Below are 22820 nucleotides of genomic sequence, written 5' to 3'. Positions count from 1 at the left end.
TGCACTGCACTTTTCTGAGCTCTGTTAGCGATGTAATGGCAGGGTGTGCTTTTTTTATACATTGATGTTTTTTTTTTTTTTTTAATAAATATATGAACACCATCAAGCACAAATTTAATCCTTTTTATCAGGAAAATGAATTAAAGTCAAACAGAACATCTGAATGCGTTCATTTGCCTTATAAATAGAAGAGGACATTAGCACATGATTAAAGCCATCAGCGCGACCAGAAAGGTCTCTAACCCCCGCTGTTCTTTTCTTTCTTTGACCCCCCTCTGCACTGCCGTCGTGTCTTTCTGTCAATCCTCCACAGTGGGTTTGCTAAACAAATGCTAATGTCAGTCACACACACAGCAGAACTGAATCCTGCTACAACCCCAGAAGTCACGGCAGCCCGGGGAATCTTTTTTGGAAAACAAAAATGCACTTTTGCACAAGAACATCAAGCATTTCCTGCAGGCGCGTGATTCAGAGGCAGTTTCAGGTAGAAATCCCACATTTCTGAGTGTTTTATTGTGTGGATGATGAGAAACAGCCACAGTTTGAGACCCGGTTTCTTCTTATTTCTTTTTTTTTTTTATTACATTTTTTTTTAAAAATTTGTATCTTGTTTCTTCTTTTGCTTAGTTTTAAACCGTGTCTGGTTAGGTTTTTATTTCTTTGTGACTGTTTTTTAGTTTTTTTTTTTCTTTTTTTCTTCTCCGCCCGCTTCCTGTTAGGACTTACGTCACGGTCACGTGACCAGAGTCTCGCCCAATCAGTGTCCGGGGACGGCGGGGCTCGTAAATTTGAACGAGCAGGCTGAATAATAATAACCCTCAGCCCGGAGCTTCTCTCCGGCCGCCGCCGCGGGTCTCTGTCCGCTCTGCACGGCCGTCCGAGCGGTCACGGATGCTTCTTCGTCCCTTCCCTCCCTGCACGAGGCGAGAATAATGAGCTCTTGTGTCATCACGCCCGGTCCCTACCGCGCCACGAAGCTGGTAAGTTAAGCTAACAGCTAACAGCTAACCCGTGAGGGTACCGGTCCGGTAGAGGACAATGTTATTTGTCCGAATGATGAAACGATCAAAACACTGGAGGGGAACACTCATATTTTCAGTTCAGAGGGAGACATTTATATAGTACCACTGAGTTAAATCAAAGGTTTCGAGAGTTTTGTTTGAGAAAAGTTCCTTGTTTACATGACAACGTTTTGAAAACGATGTCCTGGCTTTCTGTTTGTCCCGCCAGTGGAACGAGGTGACCCGTCTGTTCCGGGCCGGGATGCCCGTCAGGAAGCACCGGCAGAACTTCCGGAACCACGCGTCCTGCTTCACGGCCTCGGCGGCGGCGGACTGGCTGCACCAGCTGCTGTGCGGCAACAGCAACTTCGGGCCGGACGTGACCCGGCAGCAGACGGTCCAGCTCCTGAAGAAGTTCCTGAAGAACCACGTGATCGAGGACGTGAAGGGCCGCTGGGGGACCGAGGAGCTGGAGGACAACAACGCGCTGTACAGGTAACTCCGCTCGGTTCGCAACGCCTGATGGGAAAATTTACAAAACAAAACAGCCCCGGTGATTTCTGCGCGTCCAGGTTTCCGTCTACCTCTCCCCTGAAGCCCATCCCCTGCCCCGCGCCGTCTTCGTCCTCCAACTCCATCAAGAAGAGACCTTCTCTGAGGGACAGGGACGGCTTCTTCAAGTTCCGAGCCGGCAGGAAGCCGGAGAAGGAGAATCTGGTGAGTCCGGCGTTGTGCGCGCAGCCCTCTGGGTATTGATTCCAGGTTGCTGAAAGGTGGTGTTCCTCCCTCCCCCAGGAAAACGCCGATCCGGCCTCGGCGGCTCAGCAGGACTGCGAGGACCGGGAGAACCGACCGACGGCGAGACGGCAGCTGACCGAGGAGGACGAGCGTGACCTCTGGAGAGATGTCACTCTCACCCAGTACAGCCACAAATAACCCCTCTTGTGTTCTGTGCACCTCTGATGTCTTCTTTTATTCTTAATATTTATTTTAAGTTGTTCTTTTAATGCGTCACAAAGCTTGTGTTCTATGTTTTCAAGCCTCCAGAGGATTCTCGGCCTTCCTTCTCTCAGTGGCGTTCTGGACCCGCGCCACATAAACCCGCAGAACATCATCCACAACATGACCAAAGTCACCAAGCACGGAGTGGTCACCCTGGACGACAAGACCAGTAGGTTGTCCCGACGCCCACCGCCGCCCTGTCGGCCGGTCTCACTCCCCCCCCCCCCTCTCTCTCCAGACGATCTCCCTCACTGGGTTGTGTCTGCCATGAAGAGCCTGGCCAACTGTGAGTCCCTCTTCATCCAAAGTATCGGGATTGACTTGTTGCGTGGAGTGACCCCCCCCCCCCTCCTCGTCTCGCTTGCTTCCAGGGCCCAAATACGACAGCGCGCAGCCGTCCTACCCGGGCTTCGAGCGAGACGTCTTCAGAACCGTGTCGGATTATTTCTACAGCCTTCCGCAGCCGCTGCTGACGTACGAGCTGTACGAGCTGTTCATCAACGTCCTGGGTGGGTCTCCGCGCGAGCTTCCGTCCACCGCACGTTTAAATCCGACGGCGCAGCTTGCCAGGTTTTGCGTGTCGCTAACAGTGTTCTGGAGCTTGTTGTCTCTTCGTGTTTCCCACCAAGGCCTGAACTAACGGACCCTTTCGCTGTCTGCTTGCACTCACGCTCTGCCCGCACCGCCGCTGCCGCTTCCTGCCCGCTTTCAGTGTTTTCCGGCTACGCCGCGGCGCCCGCCGCCCGCCAGCTCGGGAAGCGCAAGAAGCCCGACCTGCCCTCGGTCCCGCCTCCGGCCAAGACGGCGTTCCGCTCCACGGAGTGCCTCCTCCTGTCGCTGCTCCGGCAGAGGCCGCCGTGCGACGAGGCCGAGTCGCCCATGGGGGACGTGATCGGCGCCCGGCTGGGGGCGGGGCCGGCGGCGGGGCGCCTGCGGGCCGGCGGCCTGGGCGGCAGCTGCACCAGCCTCAGCACTCTGGTCCCCGCCAGACCTCGAACCAGGAGCTGCTCTCTGGAAGCCATCCTGGACGCGCCCGCCCCGCTGGCCCGGCAGCAGCTCTTCCTGTCCACCGACAGCCTGCCGTCTGGCGGTAACCGTAGCGACGGTAGCTCCGCCCTGACAACGACGCGCGGAAACCGCGGCGTCGGCGGCAGCTGCCTGGACATCGTGGTGGAGACCGAGGAAGACGGCGGCGGCGGCGAGATCAGGTTCCGGGGTCGAGCCAGGAGCTGCCTGAACGTGAGCGCCGCCCCCTTCGCTCCCCGCCGCCCCCCCACTGGCACATCTGACCTCTGGACGCTCCCCGCCGCCTCCGCCGCCCGCCGCTGCCTCAGCTCGCTGGACGTGTCCGGGCCGCCTCCACCTCCTTCCCTGTTCAAAGCGCCTGTTGGTGCGCCTCCCCACCCCCCACCTGACCACAGTAAGACCCCCTGCCGTGTGTGTGTGTGTGTGTGTGTGTATGCTTCTCTGTTTATGCCTGATCGGTTTGGCCTCATTAACACCTAACCATTAACACACTGACGATCAATCATTCATCCAGTCATCTGTACTAACCAGGCACTAAACTTATTATCAGTTTGTGTGTGTGTGTGTGTGTGTGTGTGCGCGCAGGCGTCCTCCAGCCGCAGTGCGAGCGCGTGGCCGTGGAGGCGCTGCAGCTCTGCACCCTCCTGCTGCCGCCCGCCGCCCGGCGGAAGCTGCAGCTCCTCATGAGGATGGCGTCCCGCATCATCCAGAACGTGGACATGCCGCGCCTGCACCCGGCCGTCGGCACCCGCACCCTGGTGAGCGCCCTCCGCGTCTGTGGAACGCCGCAAGAGTCGCACTTCCCCACTAATCCAACGCATCTCATCAGAAGCACTGAGCTTATTGGCTGTGTTTTTCAGAGGGCGGAGCTCATTAACATCTGGAAAAACGCCGTAGAAACGTGCGTCTACGCATTGGATTAGTGGCGAATTGTGACTCTTTTGGCGTTCCATACGCGTCCACGTGCACGTCCCTGGCCGGGCTCGCGAGTGGTCTTCCCGCCTGCTGATCTCTGCGCCCCCCCCCCCCCCCCCCCCCCCCCCCAGATGGTCCACACGTTTTCGAGCTGCATCCTGGGCAGCCCCGAGGAGTGCGACCTGGACGAGCTGCTGGCCACCCGGCTGGTGTCCTTCCTGATGGACCACCAGCAGAGCGTCCTGTCGGTGCCCGGCTACCTGCTGGACGCCATCACCGCCCACATCCAGTACCTGCACGCCGTGCAGGTACCGCTAGGTCCTCGCTGCTAGGCCCACTAGATCCACTGTGCCTGCCCCCTTAGCAAGGCGCAAAAGTTACTATCCTACCCAGGGTCCCGGGTTTCATTTTATTATTATTATTATTATTATTGTTAATCAACATATTCATCTGCCGCAAACGGCGCGCGACAAGTTACGCGCCAAAATTTGCGTCGCACCACAACGCGCGCAGTTTAAGGGAACGGTGTGGTATGACTTTTCTCAGCGTTCCGTTTAAAAAATAACCAAGAAAATACATTTTTTTTAAAAAAAAAAAAAACCAGCGATTTTTTTTTTTTTTTTCCCAGAAAGATCAAAGCCACCTGGTTACCATGGCAACAGACTGGACTGGTTTTGATCTTCTGGGAGAGTGGTGGCAGGCACAAAGCCACAATTTCCACACGGGAGTTGTGTAGTTATTATAGTGACTTTGAAGTTTTAAAATTTCGTTTTGTTTTGTTTTGTATTTTTGTCTCTGACAATTGTTTTTAATCTCGCACTTTGAGGTTTCTTTTGAAATGTAAAGCGCATGACAAATAAAATTTATTATTATTAGCTCTGACTAGCAGTCCCATAGCCAGGGCTGACCCTGTCCTCTCTCAGGTCCCCGTGGACTCCCGGTGCCCCTCCGAGGGGGACGAGGCGTGCCCCCCGGTGCCCGTCTACGCCTTCTGCCGCCAGATCAGCGGCGCCGAGTTCGAGCAGCAGAAGCTGGAGTCTTCCCAGAGAGCCATGGAGGAGCTGCTGGAGATCCTGCTGAGCGACCCCAGCATGAGCGAGCGGGACCGGAACAAGAAGCTCAGGAAGGTAACGGGAGCAGACCCAGCAGGACCCGACTCAAAGCCTCTGAAAACTCCAGAGCCGAGATAGACCCGCCACTTCCTGGTTTCAGTTTCAGAAGCAGTACCCGGACATCTACCGGCGCCGCTTCCCCTCCGAGAACAAGCCAAAGATCAAACCCCCGCTGCTCGCCATCAGGAGCACCTCCGCCCGCTGGCTGCACTGACACAGTGTTATGAGTGTGTGTGTGTGTTTTTATGTGTGTGTGTGTGTGTGTGCGCGCGCAGCCTCCAGACAGCATTTGGGAGTTACGAAATGTGCAAATTCTTTTGAGTCCTCTGGTGAAAATGGGAGCTGTTAGAGGATATTTTAACTTAATTTATAAGGATGCTGACCTGAGAAGCAGAATCAGCTGTTTGTTTTGAACTGTATTTAAACTTTTTTTTTATATGTGGTAGACATTTAAGCTTTACTTGAAATCCTCGGTAGTGCTCTCGATGTCAAAATAAAAAGGTTATGGCAGGCTGGGTGAAGTTTTCGTCGTGTTGTGTTTCTGTATTGAAGGCCACTGAGGAGGGTCTTGCTGTTCTAATGTTACATCTTCTTTCTATGCAATTCCTGTGAAATAAACCCGTTCAGCTGTTTTTGCATAACCGTCCTTTTGTATTTCTGTTGAGCGGAATCAACCATACTCAATCTGAAGGCTTTACAAAAGAAAAGTCCTCTTGATTTGATGGAACTATTGTTCCGTTCAGCATCCGGGGGCATTGATCGGAACGACGGAGGGTGAAAACAGTGGTAGGTATTGGCCTCCTCTCCCTCGGGACTGTTTGTGAAAACTATCTGGAAGTAATTAGAGAGCCGTCTTTCAGCGCTCGCGCTCCAACGACAGCAAGACGCTGCTTTTAAAGGCCCACTTCAGCAGGAGTTTGACCGTTTGTCCTCCCAAATAAAGCCCCGGGGAAATCCTGCTGGTGGCGGAGCTGTTCGTTTGGGGACTGGCTAAAACTGGAGAAGGTAGAGGAGGTTTGGTGAAGGAATGGAGGAGGGGGGTGCTGCAGAAAGGCATGAAGGAGAGGATGGAAAACAGGAGGGAGGAGGAGGGGGCTCGGTTTTCCATCGCTCACCACAGGAAATCTGAGTGTGGTTTAAATTCAAGCCAGAGTCTCTGTAAGCGAGTCCAGAGAGAGGGCTGCAAGCAAAACACAGCTACAGCATGGCCAGTCGGTGAGTAGCAACTCTCTGCAACTTCTCAAAAAGCTCCGAAGACATGACGCTAAACCTTAGAACAACAGTTTAACCGTGAATGGAATGGAATGCAGCAAGAACAAAAGCAGAGCGGCTGGTGACGTGTGACGAAAAGATGTCAACCGAGGTGAATTCAGATGATGGAAAGACGGCGTTCTTCATCACTAGGAGGGAGAAAGTCGCGTTTGAAACCCCAGAACAATTAAAACTACTGAAAGCCCAGATGGCATCCACATGGTTAACCCTTTGTTCGACCAGAGCGCTGCTCTGTCACTCGGACACTGAAGGCTTCCATCTGTAAGACTTCTACAGTCTCACTTCTCAAACATTTGAAATTGTGAAAATGGTTCAAATTGCGACAGTTCTGAAATCGTAACATTCAGAAATATGTAGAAGTGTGGGATTTCGGATGTGTGAAATTGGGTAAATTCTCACAATCTGCTGGAGTTCTAGAATTGGTGCAAGTTTTGGAATTTGTCAAATTTGTAATTAAGATTCTACACGCCAAATTTGTTTTTGCATAACAGAACAATCATTCCCTCTCTTTTTCTTTTTACTGAAGCTTGTTGCGAAGCATTCCAGATGTCCTGGTGTATGTACCTATGCGCTAGCATCGTTAGCATTAGCAGTCTACAGGCAGGTGGTTTAACTCAGGCATGAGTTCATGAACACATTTCTTTTAACGGTTGTCGGGGTGTTAAATCTACCTTGCTGGAGCACATACAGTTGAAAATAATTTGAAAAAGGACTGATTCAGTCAAACAGACTACAGCTAACTGAAGCTATCGCTAGCTGCCTGGATGCCTGGATCCACAGAGGATCTTCAGTAATTCACCGCTCTACTCTTTGGTCTACTCCTCTCCAGTGTGGAGCACCCTGCTGCAGGCTACAGGAAGATCTTTGAGACGGTGGAGGAGCTGGAAGAACCCATACCCGCAACAGTCCTGGGTGAGAGACCAGAGACTGAGCCAATAATACGTGTCTGCAGCCGGATGTTGCACGAATACGACCCTACACTTCCGGCAAGTTTAGACCACTTTCTAAAGAGAGCGCCATCTACCGGAGGCTGGGTTAGGGTTAGGGCTAAATTCAATCAATCAATCAATCAATTTATTTTTGTACAGCCCAGTATCACAACAACAGTTGCCTCAGAGGCTTCAAGATGTTACATTGATTGGTAAAAATAAAAACAGTGAATAAGCATAATATTAATATGTCAAATTCACAGTAACGAGACAAAACGAAGCAACCACCGCCTTAGACCCTCACATCCGGCAAGAAAAAACTCCAAAAACCCAGTGGGAAAAGAAGAAATCTTGGGGAGAACCACAGTATGGAGGGATCCCTCTCCCAGGGACGGACACCTTTGGCAACAGCTGGCATGAGACAATAAGAAGTAAAGCTATGTTGAGTATTGACGTAAATTGACGTCTTATCGGTGTGGTTCAGAAAGAGCAGCCTCCAGCTCTGTCGAAAAACCTCCTTGAATAAGCCTTTTGTGTTGTAAGTATATTTTGAGTGAAATCACCAATTTAAAACGTAAATTGCGGTAGGGCCTTATTCGTGCGAGGCGTATTCGTGCAGGCTCCAGTAAGTGGCGCTCTCTTGAGAAAGGGTCTTAAACTTGCCGGAAGTGTGGGGCCGTATTCGTGCAGCATCCGGCTGCAGTCACACCCTTCTCGACTGAGCACTGAGACGCACACAGACTTTCAGACAGAGGAAAACAAAACGTGGAAGGAGCTCAGAACCGGCGGAAATGTCATGTTGTGTTGTAACTTTCGGGCCTAGTAGACGTGACGGTGTTTCAGCTGGAAACTCAAACCTTCCGCTGAGGTTTACACGCTGTCGTTTACACGACAGCGCTTTCAGTTTCTAAATGTTTAAGTGATACTGCTTCCTCCTCCTACGGGGGGAAAACTCTCTGTTGAGGCCTGACGGAAAACTGTGTGCAGGTCTCATTCCGTCCTGGCTCAAGGGCAGTGTTCTCAGGATGGGTCCGGGTCTTTTCAAGGTCGGGGGCGAACCGCTGAACCACCTGTTTGACGGACAGGCGATGATACACAAGTTTGACCTCCAGAACGGTGGCGTGACCTACCACAGGCGGTGAGGACTGTTTCCATTACTGCCATTGTTTTCAGGTGTGACCCCCCCCCCCCCCTCCAGCCATTCTACCCCTCTTCCTGGTTTAAACCACCTCAGGACTTCCTGTGACTGCACTTCATTGTCTATTATTTATGTCACTTCACACCCAGCCCTTTCATTATTCACAGTGCGCTTTGATTTGCACACAGCACTTTAGGAGATAATGCTAATTTGCACATGCAGGAGAAATTGTGCACGATTGTCGTTTTAAATTATTCACTGAACATTTTATTGATGCCTGTAGGTCTGGCTGGGGTGCAATTGTCCTGAAAACACATAGAGAAAACGAGCTAACAATGTTAATGAGGAGTAGATTCTAATTCAAAATTACCATTTTAAAATGAAAAGAAAAAGATTTAGTAATGTGTTAATTTAGATTGAACTGTATGATGTGCGTGTGACGTGTGTGCTCAGCTTCATCAGGACCGATGCCTACGTCCGGGCCGTGACGGAGAACAGGGTGGTCATCACGGAGTTCGGCACGGCGGCCTACCCAGACCCCTGCAGGAACATCTTCTCCAGGTCGGTCCCGAAGCTCCGCCCTCATCCGCGTCGTCCTCGTCACTCTTAACGCCAGCGCTTCCCGCTGTCGCTCTGTTCAGGTTCTTCACGTACTTCAGAGGCATCGAGGTGACCGACAACTGCATGGTGAACATCTATCCTGTCGGCGAGGATTTCTACGCCGTCACCGAGACTAACTTCATCACCAAGGTGGATCCTGACTCGCTTGAGACGTTGGAGAAGGTGGGCGGAGCTAACAGCTCAGGTGACATCATAATAGTGAGACGGGAAGAAGCCGTCCTGAAGAGGTGCAGATCCAGATCCTTCTAGTGCTTTCTTCAGCTGTGTGTGTTTGCTTCAGGTGGACCTGTGTAAGTACCTGTCAGTGAATGGGGTGACCGCCCACCCCCACACGGACCCTGATGGGACGGTCTATAACATCGGGAACTGCTTCGGGAAGAACATGAGTCTGGCCTATAACATCGTTAAAATCCCTCCCGCTCAGGAAGGTGAGTTCTGAACCTGGAACCATGAATCAGGCTGAAGCAGACTCACGGTCAGAGGTCCCGTCTGAATGTGAGTTCAGGTCGAGTGTGTCCGAAAGACAAGTCACAGTGAATGAGGTGCAGTCATGTCTGGGCTGGCTGACCTTTGCCTTCCAGGCTCGGTCCCTAATATACCTGTAATAACATACTGTTATAAAAATCAAATACTTTGATTATATTATGTTAGAACATGGGAATGCATAATCAACTGCACCTGGGTTAATGTGAGCCTCCCCTGGGTCAATGTGAACCTCATCTGTGTGAATTTGGGCCTCACCTGGGTCAATGTGAACCTCACCTGGGTCAATGTGAGCCTCACCTGGGTCAATGTGTTCCTCAAATGGGTCAATGTGAGCCTCACCTGTGTGAATGTGTTCCTCAAATGGGTCAGTGTGAGCCTCACCTGTGTGAATGTGTTCCTCAAATGGGTCAATGTGAGCCTCACCTGTGTGAATGTGTTCCTCAAATGGGTCAATGTGAGCCTCACCTGTGTGAATGTGTTCCTCAAATGGGTCAATGTGAGCCTCACCTGTGTGAATGTGTTCCTCAAATGGGTCAATGTGAGCCTCACCTGGGTCAGTGTGAGCCTCACGTGTGTGAACGTGTTCCTCAAATGGGTCAATGTGAGCCTCACCTGTGTGGATGTGTTCCTCAAATGGGTCAATGTGAGCCTCACCTGTGTGAATGTGTTCCACAAATGGGTCAATGTGAGCCTCACCTAGGTCAATGTGAGCCTCATCTGTGTGAATGTGAGCCTCACCTGGGTGAATGTAAGACTCACCTGGGTCAATGTGAGCCTCACCTGTGTGAATGTGTTCCTCAAATGGGTCAATGTGAGCCTCACCTGTGTGAATGTGTTCCTCAAATGGGTCAATGTGAGCCTCACCTGGGTCAATGTGAGCCTCACCTGTGTGAACGTGTTCCTCAAATGGGTCAATGTGAGCCTCACCTGTGTGGATGTGTTCCTCAAATGGGTCAATGTGAGCCTCGCCTGGGTCAATGTGAGCCTCACCTGTGTCAATGTGAGCTTCACCTGGGTGAATGTGAGCCTCACCTGTGTGAATGTGAGCCTCGCCTGAGGATGACTGACCCGACCTCTGTGCAGGTGAAGGTGAGCCGCTGGAGAAATCCCAGGTGGTGGTGCAGCTGCCCAGCAGTGAGCGGTTAAAGCCCTCCTATGTACACAGGTAAAGACCCGCTCCATCGGCGATGGCGTCTCTCTCACTAGTCTTACTCGTCTTACCAGTCACTAACTAGCCACACTCTTCCGTTTGCAGTTTCGGAATGACGGAAAACCACTTTGTGTTTGTGGAGCAGCCGGTGAAGATCAACCTGCTGAAGTTCCTGTCGGCCTGGAGCTTCAGAGGAGCCACGTACATGGACTGCTTCGAGTCCAACCAGAGCATGGGGGTAGGCGGTACACGCACGCTTTCAGAGGTGTGTGTGTGAACTGAACGTGAATTCTGACCTGTAAATGTGTGTGTGTGTGTGTGTGTGTGTGTGTTGCAGACGTGGTTCCACCTGGCCTCCAAGGACCCGGCAGGCTACATGAGCAGCCACAAGTTCAGGACGTCTGCTTTCAACATCTTCCACCACATCAATGCCTACGAAGACGACTCGTTCATCGTGGTGGACCTCTGCACGTGGAAAGGGTGTGTGTGTGTGTGTGTGTGTGTGTGTGTGTGTGTGTGTGTGTGTGTGTGTGTGTGTGTGGAGGACTGGAGTGTGGAGAATGGAGACTAGAGACTAGAGCGTAGGGACTGAAGACTGGAGTCTGGAGACTAGAGACTAGATACTAGATACTAGAGACTAGAGACTAGAGACTAGAGACTAGAGACCAGAGACCAGGGACTAAAGACTGGAGTCTGGAGACTAGAGACTAGATACTAGATACTAGATACTAGAGACTAGAGACTAGAGACTAGAGACTGAAGACTTGAGTCTGGAGACTAGAGACTAGAGACTAGAGACTAGAGACTAGAGACTAGAGACTAGAGACTAGATACTAGAGACTAGAGACTAGAGACTAGAGACTAGAGACTGAAGACTGGAGTCTGGAGACTAGAGACTATTGACTGAAGATTGAAGACTGGAGACTAGAGAGTGAAGACTGGAGAGTAGAGACTGAAGACTGAAGACTGGAGACTGAAGACTGAAGATTGAAGACTAGAGACTGGAGACTGGAGAGTAGAGACTGAAGACTGGAGACTAGAGACTGAAGACTGAAGGCTGGAGAGTAGAGACTGGAGACTAGAGACTGAAGACTGGAGAGTAGAGACTGAAGACTGGAGACGAGAGACTGAAGACTGGAGACTAGAGACTGAAGACTGGAGAGTAGAGACTGAAGACTGAAGACTGGAGACTGAAGACTGAAGATTGAAGACTAGAGACTGGAGACTGGAGAGTAGAGACTGAAGACTGGAGACTAGAGACTGAAGACTGGAGAGTAGAGACTGAAGACTGGAGACGAGAGACTGAAGACTGGAGACTAGAGACTGAAGACTGGAGAGTAGAGACTGAAGACTGAAGACTGGAGACTAGAGACTGAAGACTGGAGACTAGAGACTGAAGACTGGAGACTAGAGACTGAAGACTGGAGAGTAGAGACTGAAGACTGAAGACTGGAGACTAGAGACTGAAGACTGGAGACTAGAGACTGAAGACTGGAGACTAGAGACTGAAAACTGGAGAGTAGAGACTGAAGACTGAAGACTGAAGACTGGAGACTAGAGACTAAAGACTGGAGACTAGAGACTGAAGACTGGAGACTAGAGACTGAAGACTGGAGAGTAGAGACTGAAGACTGGAGACTAGAGACTGAAAACTGGAGAGTAGAGACTGAAGACTGAAGACTGAAGACTGGAGACTAGAGACTAAAGACTGGAGACTAGAGACTGAAGACTGGAGACTAGAGACTGAAGACTGGATAGTAGAGACTGCGCCCATCATCTTAAAGCTCATGTCTGGAGTTTCATTTTTTAACAGAGCTTAAATGTGTCAGTTTGGTTCGATACTATAATAAAATATTAGCATAAAGCAATATAAAAATGTATTCATGAGCCCCGCCTTCGTCTCATAGACCCCCATGTTATCCGAAAAAGCGCCGGTCAGCTTCAGCCAATAGATTTCGAGCTTCCGCTTTGTCATGCTGTCAATCAACGTGTGGAGCAGCCAGAGAGCACGGCCGCTCGCCCAGTTAGCTACGCAGCAGCCGCCCCGCTTACCTCGGAGATATCCATTGTCTGCTGAACATCCACTGTAAAGCTAAATATGAAGGATGCTGTAAGACTCGGAGGCTGTCATTTTCACCCGACGGGTAAAGCGCGTGCACAGTTAAAGGGGCGTGGCTTGGTCGCTCAGGAAAGCAGAGGGAGGGCGGGACCTCCAGACGTTGGATTAAAGAAACTGTCATTCTTTCAAAACTCCGGACACGAGCTTTAAATGAGCTACAATTCCAAAAACAATCTATCCCTAACATGTTATCTGCAAACAGATTGTCTCATGCAGCATCTCCCCCAACACCCCCCCCCCCCCCGCCCCAGGTTTGACTTTGTCTACAACTACCTGTACCTGGCCAACCTGAAGCAGGAGTGGGAGGAGGTGAAGAAAGCCGCTCTGAGAGCCCCTCAGCCCGAGGTCAGACGATACGTACTGCCGCTGGACATCCACAAGGTCGGTCTCTCACACACACACCCTTTGCCCAGCTAACCAATTATCAATTCACTGTGAATAAATAAAGATTTTTATTTCTAATCAAAGTAACTTCAGTCTTTTATCGCAGATTTATAACAAGACTAATGGACTTAGAACACAACACACAACACAAAAGAATTGTTAATTGATGAGTGTGTGTGTGTGTGTGTGTGTGTGTCCAGGAGGAGCCTGGTAAGAACCTGGTGTCTCTGTCCTACACGACGGCCACCGCCGTGCTGCACACCGACGGCACCGTGTGGCTGGAACCTGAAGTCCTGTTCTCCGGACCCAGGCTGGGTAACACACACACACACACACACACACACACACACACAAAGTGTGTATCTGGGTTTGAAGTGACGGTTGGCCTTTGCCTCAGCGTTCGAGTTTCCTCAGATTAACTACTCCCGGTGCAGCGGGAAGAAGTACTCCTTCGCCTACGGGCTGGGACTCAACCACTTCATCCCCGACAGGGTGAGAGCGGCGCTGCCGGCCGCACGCCGTCACACCCACTGTTCCCCCCGCGCCGCCGACCTCCGCCGCTGACCTCCGCCGCTTTTGCTTGCAGATCGTCAAGCTGGACGTGCAGAGCAGGGAGAGCCGGGCGTGGCGGGAGGACGGCTGCTACCCCTCAGAGCCGCTGTTCGTGCCGACGCCCGGGGCGCGAGACGAGGACGACGGTGGGGAGGACGCCTGCTGACGGCACCGCTCCCGCTCCGTCTGGGCCTAAACCGTGTGTGTGTGTGTATGTGTTTTCAGGCGTGTTGCTGAGCATCGTGGTGAAACCCGGCGCAGAGAGGCCCGCCTTCCTGCTGCTTCTGGACGCCGTGGAGCTGACGGAGCTGGCCAGAGCGGAGGTGGACGCCGTCATACCCGTCACCCTGCACGGGGTGTACCGACCTGCGACCTCCGACCCCGACCGGGAGGACCCCTGAAGCCCCGATACTCCACTGACTGTCCCACACACATACGAATTCAACTCAAGGCAACAGCAACAGAAATACATGAGGAGTGTCGCTGTTACTGTCGAGTTTCGTCCCTTTCGCTGTAGAATCACCGCACAAATCTGATGCTTTATTCAAATTTACTCGTTTTAAGAGAAGAAATAAAACTACTTCAGGACATCCGAGTATTTTGTAAAGTGGAATCATGGTGCACATGATAAAAAAAATGTCATCGTTTTCACAATCCCAAACGATTACTACTGAAAATTTCTGCATTAAAGTCAACTGTAACGAAACCTTGAGGTTCAACACTCAGTGAAATTTTTCAAAAGTTCCTCCTCTAGCCTCTAGCGGCTGCATTATGCACATGTACACTAAAACTCAGAGCTTTGAGGCTGGCTTGATAGCTAGCTAGCTAGCTAGCTAGCGTTCATGGCAGTCTTTGATACACTACTCCTCAGTAATGTGCAAAAAAAAAATAAAAAAACCTTTTCTTTAAAATATTTTCTCCATTTTTGGACGAGTGGACAGGGCGAAGCCAGTAGCAGGTTAGCATGCTAATTGCTCCCGTGCACAAAAACCACACGTAGACATCGGCTGTCTTCAACAGTCAGTCCTCTTTTATTCATTTCATGTTTTTACAATCTCGAATTTAGAAATAATACAAAACTCTCGTCTTAGTTCAAACAAGAATCATTAACAACGTCAAAAATTACAACGGTAATTACAAAGTGCAACTTTTATTTCGATGTGTAAAAACACAGTAAAATTCATCTGACGAGCTGTTGGTTCAATTCCAGGCTGAAACCAAGTTCTTCGGCGTGTCTGCTGGTCAGGACGCTGAGACTCTGGAAGCTCAGCAGGCACAACTGGTCTTTCTTCTTTATTCTCATAAATGCAAAAACTGTAACAAATCAGTTTTATAGAGTACAGATACTAAAAGCTCATCCAAGAGAGCACGTGTCCTAAGAGAGCAGATGAATTTGTCCAATTCTCTTCTGTCACTGGACACAAGACGGACAGAATTTGACTTGGGAGTCTGTGTTAGTGTTTTCTCTGGGCGATCCAGTGATGAACGGCCTCCGGCCCTCGTGACCGGTCAATGGACGGGGGCCACGGTCCTCCACGCCGTCCGGCTGCACTCTGCACATCAGGAAAGTCCTTCTGAAACCGAGAACCGACTCGTCTCTCCATTCACAGCAGCTTGTACCAGAAGGGCCACAGTTACTGGAAACCAAACACGAAGGCCTTCACATGCGCAGAGGCGCTGCCTGCGACTTGTCGGTGGACAGCTGGTACTGCTGCTGCTTGATGATGTCCAGGGAGTCTTTGAGGACCTTCACATGGAAACACAATGTTGAGGACGTCAGTAAACAAAGCAGACACCTCATGCTACGCCGTGTTTCGCCGCGTTCCGTTACCTTCCGGGTGTCCTGAGGCAGAATCACTCCGTCGTCCCACAGCCGGCCGGAGGAGAAGAACGCCGAGCTCTCCTGCTCAAGCCTCCGGTTCAGCTTCTCTTCCTGCTTCCTCTGCTCCTCCTCCGGCTCACCACTAGGGGGAAGCAGGGAGCCGGCCTCGCCCGGCGCTGTCAGGGACACTCTGGCGTTGGGCCACAGGTACAGGAAGTTGGGGTCAAACGCCCGTCCACACTGAGGGGCAAAAGCAGACACGTTAATAAAATCTGATCCACGTGAGAGCCGAGTTCTGCCAGAGAAGAGTTTAATCGGTACTTTAATCTTCTTTATTGCAATAGCTCAGTCTACTGAACAGGGATACTCGCCAGTAGTTTTCATTCAGTTAAAGGAAACCTCAAATACTCAAGAGTAAAATTTAAAAAAAACATATACAAAATCTTTTCCCATCCAGCTCACATTATATGTTATTTCCTGAAAGCGGTTTATATTGGAGAAGAATTCACAAAGGAGTCCCTCAGTGACCAATGGACCCAGGAACCTACCAACAGATCAACCGACCAACAAACCAACCGACCGACCAACAAACCAACAGACCGACCAACAAACCAATAGACCAACTGACCGACCAACAAAGCAACTGACCGACCAACAGACCAACAAACCAACCGGCCAACAAACCAACTGACCGACCAACAGACCAACAAACCAACCGACCGACCAACAGACCAAGAAACCAACCGACTGACCAACAAACCAACCGACTGACCAACAGACCAACCGACCGACCAACAGACCAACAAACCAACCGACTGACCAACAGACCAACCGACCGACCAACAGACCAACAAACCAACTGAACGACTGACTGACCAACCAACCGACCGACCGACAGACCAAAAAACCAACCGACTCACCAACAAACCAACCGACCAACCAACAAACCAACCGACCGACCAACAGATCAACAAACCAACCGACTGACCGATCAACAGATTAACCGACCGACCAACAGACCAATAAACCAACCGAACGACTGACCGACCAACCGACCGACCGACCAACAAACCGACCGAACGACTGACCGACCAACTGACCAACAAACCAACCGACCAACCAACCAACCGACTGACCAACAGACCAACAAACCAACCGACCAACCAACAAACCAACCGACCAACAAACCAACCAACTGACCAACAAACCAACCGACCAACCAACAAACCAACCGACCAACAAACCAACCAACCGACCAACAAACCAACCGACCAACAAACCAAACTTTCCAACCGACCAACAAACCAACCAACAGACCAACCGACTGACCAACAAACCAACTGACAGACCAACAGACCAACCGATCGACTAACAAACCAACCGATCGACCAACCGACCAACAAACCAACCGACGGACCAACAAACCAACCTTGCCAACCGACCAACAAACCAACTGACCGACCAACAGACCAACAAACCAACCGACCGACCAACAGACCAACTGACCAACCAACAGACCAACCAACCGACCGACCAACAGACCAACCGACCAACCGACCGACTAACAAACCAACCGACCGACCAAACAACAGACCAGAACATCCAAAGAACCGATTGAGCACCTGACCAAGCAAGCAACAACCGACCGATTGACCAAGCAATGGACCAACACAGATCAACTGACCAACGGTCCAGAAAAACCAAGCAACTTACCAATAAGGCCAACCAAGCAACCGACCGTCTATGTAGTCACTGTGGAGAAACCGTTCTACAAGAGTCCAGTAAAGACAGATCCAATATTCTTTGAGCGAAGTATTGTGACCTGTGCGGTGTTATTTTTCAAACTTGCACTGTCCTCACCAGACTGTAGCTGTCCACTCCGTGGCAGCCGCCAATCACCACCGTGATTTTGGGCACCGACGCACAGGCGATGGCAGCCATCATGGAACCCTGGGCCTTCAGACGGGCTCCACTGGCCTCTGCCTGCAACACACACAGTCACTACAACAACCATGTGACAGCGGCGGTGTGCCTGTGCGGTGGACAGTGTACCTGTGCGGTGGACAGTGTCGATGGGGGTGCTGACGCTGTGTTCTGGAGGAACAGCAGAGGGACGTCTCTCTGGTCACACAGCTGGACGAAGTGAGTTCCCTTCAGCGCCGCCTGGCAGGACATGTGTCCGTTGCTGGCTGCTATTCCCACCAGGTGGCTGAGGACCGACAGAGAACAGGTCTGGACATTATACCATCTTAACCAACTACAAGAAAAAGTTTAAAAGGTTTTTTAATGAATCAACATCTGATATGATGTTTGCTTTTTCTTACCCATGAATCTTTGCGAACCCGGTCACCAGCGTGGTGCCGTAGCGAGCTTTAAACTCCTGGAAGCGGCTGCCGTCCACCAGCCGGGATACGATCTGCACAGAGAGCGGCAGGACGTGAGTCCGGGACCGGGCCGTTCGGGTTCCACGATGGCGGACGCTGCATTCGTACCAGCCGGACGTCCAGGCTGTGGCCGTAGCTGCGAGGAGCCAGACCCATCAGGTCCTCCGGGCTCTGCAGCGGCTCCTCCGCCGCCTCCTCGTCCGCCGACGCCGGCAGCCGGAAGTTGAGGGTGGAGATGATGTTTCTGGTGTACTCCAGCGCCTCCTGCTCCTCCCAGGCGAAGTGATCCACGCAGCCGCTCACCCTGAGGAGAGAGACCCGACCGTTGGCGCTCGGTTCGCGGACCCGGCGGCGGTGGCTTCCTGAACCTACTCGGCGTGAAGCCGGGCTCCTCCCAGATCTTCTGGGGAAACCTCCTCCCCGGTGGCCGCCTTGACCAGCGGCGGGCCTCCCAGGAAGATGGTACCGACACGGTGCACCATCACCGCCTCCTCCGCCATGGTGGGCACGTACGCCCCGCCCGCCGTGCACGAGCCGCACACCACCGCCACCTTCACAGACAGCTCTCGGTCAGACAGACGGGAAACAAACCGGCTGTTTTAAACGTATAAAGCCCGGTTTCCACTTGCACGATCCTGTGGCACGCATTGGCACGAATCGAGTCGCAAACCACTCGTAAAGTGGCGTAAACCTGTCGTAACTGCGTGCCATGTCGGGATGAGAATTTTGAAATGTTCAAAATTTTGGTCACGACAAAGCATCACGACCGGGCCGTGAAGTATGCGCCAACTGTTACTGAACTCCTCGTGAACTCGTCGGGACAATGCGGGAGGATGCGGGAGAATGCGTGCCAGTCGTGGCATGACACGCACTGCCACGCACTGCCACGCACTGCAACGCACTGCAACGCACTGCAACGAATAGTTCACGACATGTTTACTAATTGGTGTGCGTCACACCAGGCCGCGCCTTCCAATGGCACGAGCAGTTCAGGGCTCGTTCAGGTACTTCACGAGCAGTTTACGACAACTTAGCGCACATCACGAGCAGTTTACGACCAGTTCACGAGCAGTTTACGGCAACTTAACGCACATCACAAGCAGTTTACGGCAACTTAACGCACATCACGAGCAGTTTACGACCAGTTCACGAGCAGTTTACGGAAACTTAACGCACATCACGAGCAGTTTACGACCAGTTCACGAGCAGTTAACGGCAACTTAACGCACATCACGAGCAGTTTACGACAACTTCACGCACATCACGAGCAGTTTACGACAACTTTACGCATATCACGAGCAGTTTTCTGGCAACTTTACGCACATCACGAGCATCTTAAGACAACTTCACTCACATCACGAGCAGTTTACGACAACTTAACGCACATCACGAGCAGCTTACGACAACTTAGCGCACATCACGAGCAGTTTACCGCAACTTTACGGACATCACGACCAGTTTACGGCAACTTTACGCACATTACCATCAGTTTATGGCAACTTTACGCACATAACGAGCAGTTTGTGGCAACTTTACGCGCATCAAGAGCAGTTTACGGCAACTTTACGCACATCACGAGCAGTTTACAACCTGTGCACGAGCAGTTTACGACAACTTCACGTACATCACGAGCAGTTTACAACCAGTTCACGAGCAGTTTACGGCAACTTAACACACATCACGGGCAGTTTACGGCAACTTTACGCACATCACGATCAGTTTACGACCAGTTCACCAGCAGTTTACGGCAACTTCACGCACATCACGAGCAGTTTACGACAACTTCACGCACATCACGAGCAGTTTACGACAACTTCACGCACATCACGAGCAGTTTACGACAACTTCACGCACATCACGAGCAGTTTACGACAACTTTACGCACATTACGAGCAGTTTATGGCAACTTTACGCACATAACAAGCAGTTTGCGGCAACTTTACACGCATCACGAGCAGTTTACGGCAACTTTACGCACATAACGAGCAGTTTACGGCAACTTTACACACATCACAAGCAGTTTACGGCAACTTTACACACATCACGAGCAGTTTACGACCTGTGCACGAGCAGTTTAAACAACTTCACGCGCATCACGAGCAGTTTACGACCAGTTCACGAGCAGTTTACGGCAACTTAGCGCACATCACGAGCAGTTTACGGCAACTTTACACACATCACGAGCAGTTTACGACCTGTGCACAAGCAGTTTAAACAACTTCACGCGCATCACGAGCAGTTTACTACCAGTTCACGAGCAGTTTACGGCAACTTAACGCACATCACGAGCAGTTTACGACCAGTTCACGAACAGTTTATGGAAACTTCACGCACATCACGAACAGTTTACGGCAACTTCACGCACATCACAAGCAGTTTACAACAACTGCAGGCACATCACGAGCAGTTTACGACAACTTCACGCACATCACGAGCACTTTACGAAAACTTTACGCACATCACGAACAGTTTACGACAACTTAGCGCACATCATGAGCAGCTTACGGCAACTTCACGCACATCACGAACAGTTTACAAAAACTTTACGCGCATCACGAGAAGACACGACCACGCGGTGTTTGGGGAAGCCCCCTTTTCATACGGCGTGCCGAGTTGCGCAACCACGTCGTTCCAATGTGGGAAGCACGTCAACTATGCGCAAAACAATGCGTGAATGCATCGTGCCAGTTCGTGACTCTAGATTGGCACGCCTTGCCACGACAACATCGAGGCAAAAATTCGTGCAAGTGTAAACCTGGCTTAACACGCGCTCACCTGGGGGATTTTCATGGCAGACATGATGGCTTCGTTATAAAACGTCCTCCCTCCGTGCATCCTGTCTGGAAAAATCTCCGACTGGACATTTACACACACACACACACACACACAGGGATAATCAATCAGCTGCAATACTTCCAAAGTGTGTGCAGTGTGTGTGTGCTACCTGCAGGGGGAGGAAGGCCCCCCCGGAGTCCACCAGGTAGACGCAGGGCAGCCGGTTCTGCAGCGCCACCTGCTGCGCCCGCAGCTGCTTCTTCACCGTGATGGGGTACGCCGTGCCGCCCTTCACCGTGGCGTCGTTGGCGATGAAGACGCACCACAGCCCGTTGATCCGGCCCACGCCGGTCAGGCACCCGGCTGAGGGGATGTCCCCGTACGGCAGGCCCAGGCCGGCGAACGGCGACAGCTCCAGGTAGTCCTCGTCGTCCAGGAGGAGCCGCAGCCGGTCTCGGACCAGGACCTTCTTGTTCCTCTGCACGTGTCTGGCCACGGCGTTGGCTCCGCCCCCTTTCCTCACCTGCTCGCTGAGCTCGGCGAACCTGAGGGGCCGCACAACACTCAAACAACAACAACAACAACAACGACACCCGGCGTGTTGAGAGCTCACCTCCGGCTGCAGGCCTCGCTGTTCCGGACGTTGGCGTCGAACACGTGACGGTGGATCGGCTGCACGGGCAGGTCCAGCACCGGGAAGGAGCTGCGCAGGGCGTTCCGCTTCGCCACGGCGGAGCTCATAGAGCGGACTGCACGGCGCCAACGCTGCTCCACGCACCTGCAGCACGCAGAGACACACACTGCAGGAAGCCTCCTCTGGGTCTGGTTCTGGAGCGCTTAGAGCAGGCCTGTTCAACTGGCAGCCCACGGGCCGGATACGACCCTTTTGATTTTTTTTCATGGCCCGCCCGGCTGCCAGTAAATAATAGTGTGTGATGTGGTGAAAATTTTTCAACAGTGGTTCTGATCTAACTTGTAAATATCTACATTCTGTGCTCAATCAATTGTGCTCGATCAATTAATCGATTTTGAATCGATTGTCCTTTTAATAGCCCTATATCGCTTTATAAAACCCTTGAATTGATTTATTTAATGGGTCTTTTAAAACATCACTTTAGTTTAAAGCAACTAAAACATCACCACAAAACCTTTCTAAGAGTCAAAGCAATGTGGATGTCTTCAGTTTAGTGTGTCTGTTGCCGCTTTATTTACCCAGGCAGCCCTGTCAATTGAATCAAGTTATTCCATTTTTGTTCTGCTCTGGTCACGTAAAATAAAACATGGTTAATGTAACTGCATTAGGTTCAATTCTTGATGTAAATATTCATATTCTGAACACAGAATTCATGAACTCGTGTTAGGAATTTGACTGTGGTTATGGTTTGGAATTGTTCATCTGATGTTAGCCTATTGTGAAAACCCATTTGTGCTATTTGCATTCTGACGGCTTTGTTGTATTCACCTTGAACATGACAGTTATAGAAATATGGGCATTTCTTTAAAAAAGTGTCGCCTTCTTTATCATTAGGAGTTATTTTTTTTCAGCCATTAGTTGAAAAATATTCAGTGCGGCCCACAAACTCCCAGTGATTTTCATGTTTGGCCCTCTTGTTGGTGAAGTTGAATAGCCCTGGCTTAGAGTGTTTTCATGTGGGACAAAGGTCGTGGGAGCGCGGATCAGGTGGCGAATAAAACGCGTCTTTACCTGGAAACGCAGCGATGCATGTCCGCCTCGATGTGCGCTGCGATAACAGCCGATTTACAGAGTTTAATGAGTAAACATGAGAGAACAAGACAACTTCTGCTACTAATTCTTCTTCTTCTGCTGCTGGTCCTCCTGCTTCTTCTTCTTCTTCTACTGCTGGTCCTCCTGCTTCTTCCTTCTTCTTCTTCTTCTTCTACTGCTGGTCCTCCCGCTTCTTCTTCTCCGTTGGCGGACTTCCCCACGTCTGCTTTACACTTAGCAGAAAACCCCAAAGGTGTGTAATGGCAGCCCTGCAGCCAGTAGGAGGCGCAGTAACGCTCAAACAGAACCTGACACAGTCAGTCCATGTAGTCCAACAAACTCAGAAAACAGACTAGAGCACTTTATTAACCACAGAAGGAAATTCCTTACGCATTCGCGTGGATCT

At 51.2% G+C, this 22820-nt stretch overlaps 3 protein-coding genes across 4 annotated transcripts; 2 read left to right on the top strand and 1 right to left on the bottom strand.

Annotated features, from left to right (window-relative positions):
* Positions 1-807: 807 nt before the first annotated feature.
* On the top strand, positions 808-5612 carry depdc1a (DEP domain containing 1a). 2 transcript variants are annotated; one of them, XM_030083312.1, is made up of 12 exons: positions 808-980; positions 1231-1496; positions 1574-1718; positions 1797-1921; positions 2042-2172; positions 2242-2289; positions 2375-2512; positions 2716-3423; positions 3615-3787; positions 4076-4252; positions 4868-5071; positions 5157-5612. In XM_030083312.1, the coding sequence occupies exons 1-12, from the start codon at positions 933-935 to the stop codon at positions 5268-5270; spliced, it is 2277 nt and encodes a 758-aa protein (XP_029939172.1). In that variant the 5' UTR covers positions 808-932; the 3' UTR covers positions 5271-5612. The 2 variants fall into 2 exon arrangements, with proteins under 2 accessions (XP_029939172.1, XP_029939171.1); XM_030083311.1 differs by having other exon boundaries at positions 2042-2289.
* Positions 5613-6197: 585 nt separating this feature from the next.
* On the top strand, positions 6198-14388 carry LOC115381357 (retinal Mueller cells isomerohydrolase-like). Its single transcript, XM_030082661.1, has 14 exons — positions 6198-6271; positions 7158-7240; positions 8245-8395; positions 8849-8956; positions 9037-9178; positions 9297-9444; positions 10586-10667; positions 10758-10890; positions 10990-11132; positions 13023-13152; positions 13356-13470; positions 13553-13647; positions 13742-13853; positions 13933-14388. Exons 1-14 carry the CDS (start codon positions 6261-6263, stop codon positions 14106-14108), a joined length of 1629 nt encoding a protein of 542 aa, XP_029938521.1. The 5' UTR covers positions 6198-6260; the 3' UTR covers positions 14109-14388.
* Positions 14389-14715: 327 nt separating this feature from the next.
* Positions 14716-22563, bottom strand: LOC115381356 (methylcrotonoyl-CoA carboxylase beta chain, mitochondrial). Its single transcript, XM_030082660.1, has 11 exons — positions 22394-22563; positions 21302-21466; positions 20858-21233; positions 20689-20769; positions 18286-18464; positions 18022-18217; positions 17854-17945; positions 17582-17738; positions 17390-17512; positions 15539-15769; positions 14716-15454 (listed from the first exon to the last, which is right to left on the bottom strand). Exons 1-11 carry the CDS (start codon positions 22411-22413, stop codon positions 15368-15370), a joined length of 1707 nt encoding a protein of 568 aa, XP_029938520.1. The 5' UTR covers positions 22414-22563; the 3' UTR covers positions 14716-15367.
* Positions 22564-22820: the final 257 nt, after the last annotated feature.

Source organism: Salarias fasciatus, chromosome 23 (assembly GCF_902148845.1).
Source record: "Salarias fasciatus chromosome 23, fSalaFa1.1, whole genome shotgun sequence".
Classification (NCBI taxonomy): Eukaryota; Metazoa; Chordata; class Actinopteri; order Blenniiformes; family Blenniidae; genus Salarias; species Salarias fasciatus.
Note: the sequence above shows the minus strand (reverse complement) of the source record. Positions and strands in the feature narration are given on the sequence as shown.